This window comes from Babesia bigemina, scaffold Bbigscaff_62721, assembly GCF_000981445.1.
Source record: "Babesia bigemina genome assembly Bbig001, scaffold Bbigscaff_62721".
NCBI lineage: Eukaryota > Apicomplexa > Aconoidasida > Piroplasmida > Babesiidae > Babesia > Babesia bigemina.
In genome coordinates this window covers 1-2,122 of record NW_012237060.1, presented here as the reverse complement: position 1 = coordinate 2,122, position 2,122 = coordinate 1, and the positions used below count along the sequence as shown (strand labels likewise).

General features: G+C 48.4%; 1 protein-coding gene across 1 annotated transcript; it reads left to right on the top strand.

The window, feature by feature from the left end:
* On the top strand, nucleotides 1-2,114 carry BBBOND_0001610 (hypothetical protein, conserved; the record flags this gene model as incomplete). The annotated part of the gene is made up of 1 exon (XM_012915002.1): nucleotides 1-2,114. A coding segment is annotated over one exon (2,114 nt), but the record flags the coding sequence as incomplete, so codon positions are not given.
* Between the last annotated feature and the right edge of the window lie 8 nt (nucleotides 2,115-2,122).

The window sequence follows — 2,122 nt, the reverse complement described above, 5'->3', positions numbered from 1 at the left end:
TTTCGCTGGGATTTGATCAAATCACGGAAAAACTCAATAAAATCGCCGGGCTGGTTGACAGCGACAAAACGAAGTCGGGTGCATTGGCGGATGGGCAAAAGAACGGCGTCAAAAACTACTTGGATGATATCACAACCCTGCTTGGCAAAGCTCCCGTCGACCTCAAGTCAGATATAAAAGGGAGCCACAAAGGTGTCCAAGGCCTCGAGACGATCAAAAAGGAAATTACCACCGCGCTGGACGGTATCGACACATACGCTTCCGACATCTCCGTTTCCTACATAACCGATGGCCTGGATAAGGTATCCACCGCAATCACACAACACCTTGGAGATCTCGAGCAAGCTATAGATCAAACCACGAATGCCGTCCATGCGAAATTGATCGCTCTGAAAGACGATAAAATTGGTAACGCTGCGAATAGCAAGACAATCAAGGAGAACACCTTACAAGCCATTTCTGACAAACTTGACAAACTACAGAAGGGCCTGGTGACAGATGCTATCAGAGATACCAAGTCGCTGCTTGATACCTACTTGACGAAAGCTGAAGAATACTACGCGAAAGAACTTAAATCTCACCTCAACACTCAAGTAAAACAAGCCATCGAGACGCTCACCACCCACTCGCAAAAGCATTATTTCCTCGCCACAGTACAACTCTTGTCCGAGTTCTCCGAAAGGGTTGAGAAGGAGTTGAAGCCGCTGCCGCAAGAAATAAAAAACGATTTGGAAAAGGGGCACAAAGGGTTCATGAATAAAATAGAAAAGTATTTCATTGGAACTGACAAAGGAATTAAAGTCATTAGGGACATCAAGACCACCCACTCTCGTCCAGAGAAGTCTCCACTCAGCCAGGCAGCTGAGAGAGCATACAACGCTTCCAGACGTTTATGTCATTATTTGAAGTCACAGACGGACTTCATATCAGACTTTCAAAAATACGAGCCCTTGCACAACTCTCTTCTAACTTTGCTTGATGGATTTAAAACTTCCGAACATTTCAATCACCAATTTAGAGATAACTTAGACACAGTTAAGAATACTCTCGACCAACTCGCTCCTCGGCAATTCGGCACATCTTCGACGGTCATGTTACAAGCCCTGAAAGGGGGAATTGCTGCTTTGGTCGACGCACTTGACAAAACCTACGTGAGCAGTTACTCCGGGAGACAATGGCAGGAGGAGGAACTGGGACACTACGCCAAAATCTGTTGGACCATCACGCCCATCTTATACGACGCTCTAACTGAACTCAAGAATAGACTCGAATATGAGAACTGGAATGATTACAAAATATATCACCCAGCTGACAGCACCTCCAGCCTCCACGCTCTCTTCTTCCGCGACAACGGGTATGACTTCAATCGTCCTGAGAACGCTGAGAATGGCGGACTGAATCACAGACAAGACTTCAATGGTAGCAGCATTCTCAAACACCTAACTAATGAAGCGCATAATTTGTTCAGTCAACTGTCATCTCCCGTCACCGGCATTCCTCCATCGACATCCGGGTCGGACGAGCTTGATGTAACCGTCGCGGAGGAGAGTGGTCTCATCCAAAAACTCTATGATTTCCTGCAGACGTACTGCAAAGTCTGCCACCTTACCCGTATTGACAAACCCCGGGCGCCATGCTCCGTTTACGAAATTCTCGTCTGGTGTAACGGCCTGCAGTTCAACCCCGTGTACGAGAGGTTCAAGAAGCACGTTGAATCTGAGTTCATGAAGGAGGACAAGCTAAATCCAGGTACAAAGAAGCTGCAGCCCTTCGATGCGCACCCGTCTGCTGTCAAATACGGTGACGTTGAAGCAGAGCTCTACAATGTGTCTGCCCATTCCCATGCCGTCCTCACTGCTATCCTGGGCCACGGTCACAGGGACGGAATCTACGCGTGTGAATTCTCCGACAACTCGCTTAAATTAGATTACCCTAGCAACATGATCCAACTGCTGTGTATGTTGTTCGATCTGCTTAAGCGCCTCTACCACCAGCTGTACTTCCTGCTGAAGCAGTGTCGGCACAATGCTCAGCTCAGCGGCTGGAAGGACTGCCACTACGGCAGGTACATCGGCGGGTCAGGCTGGCAGGCAACCAAAGCAGGCCGACAGCTCATCTGGGG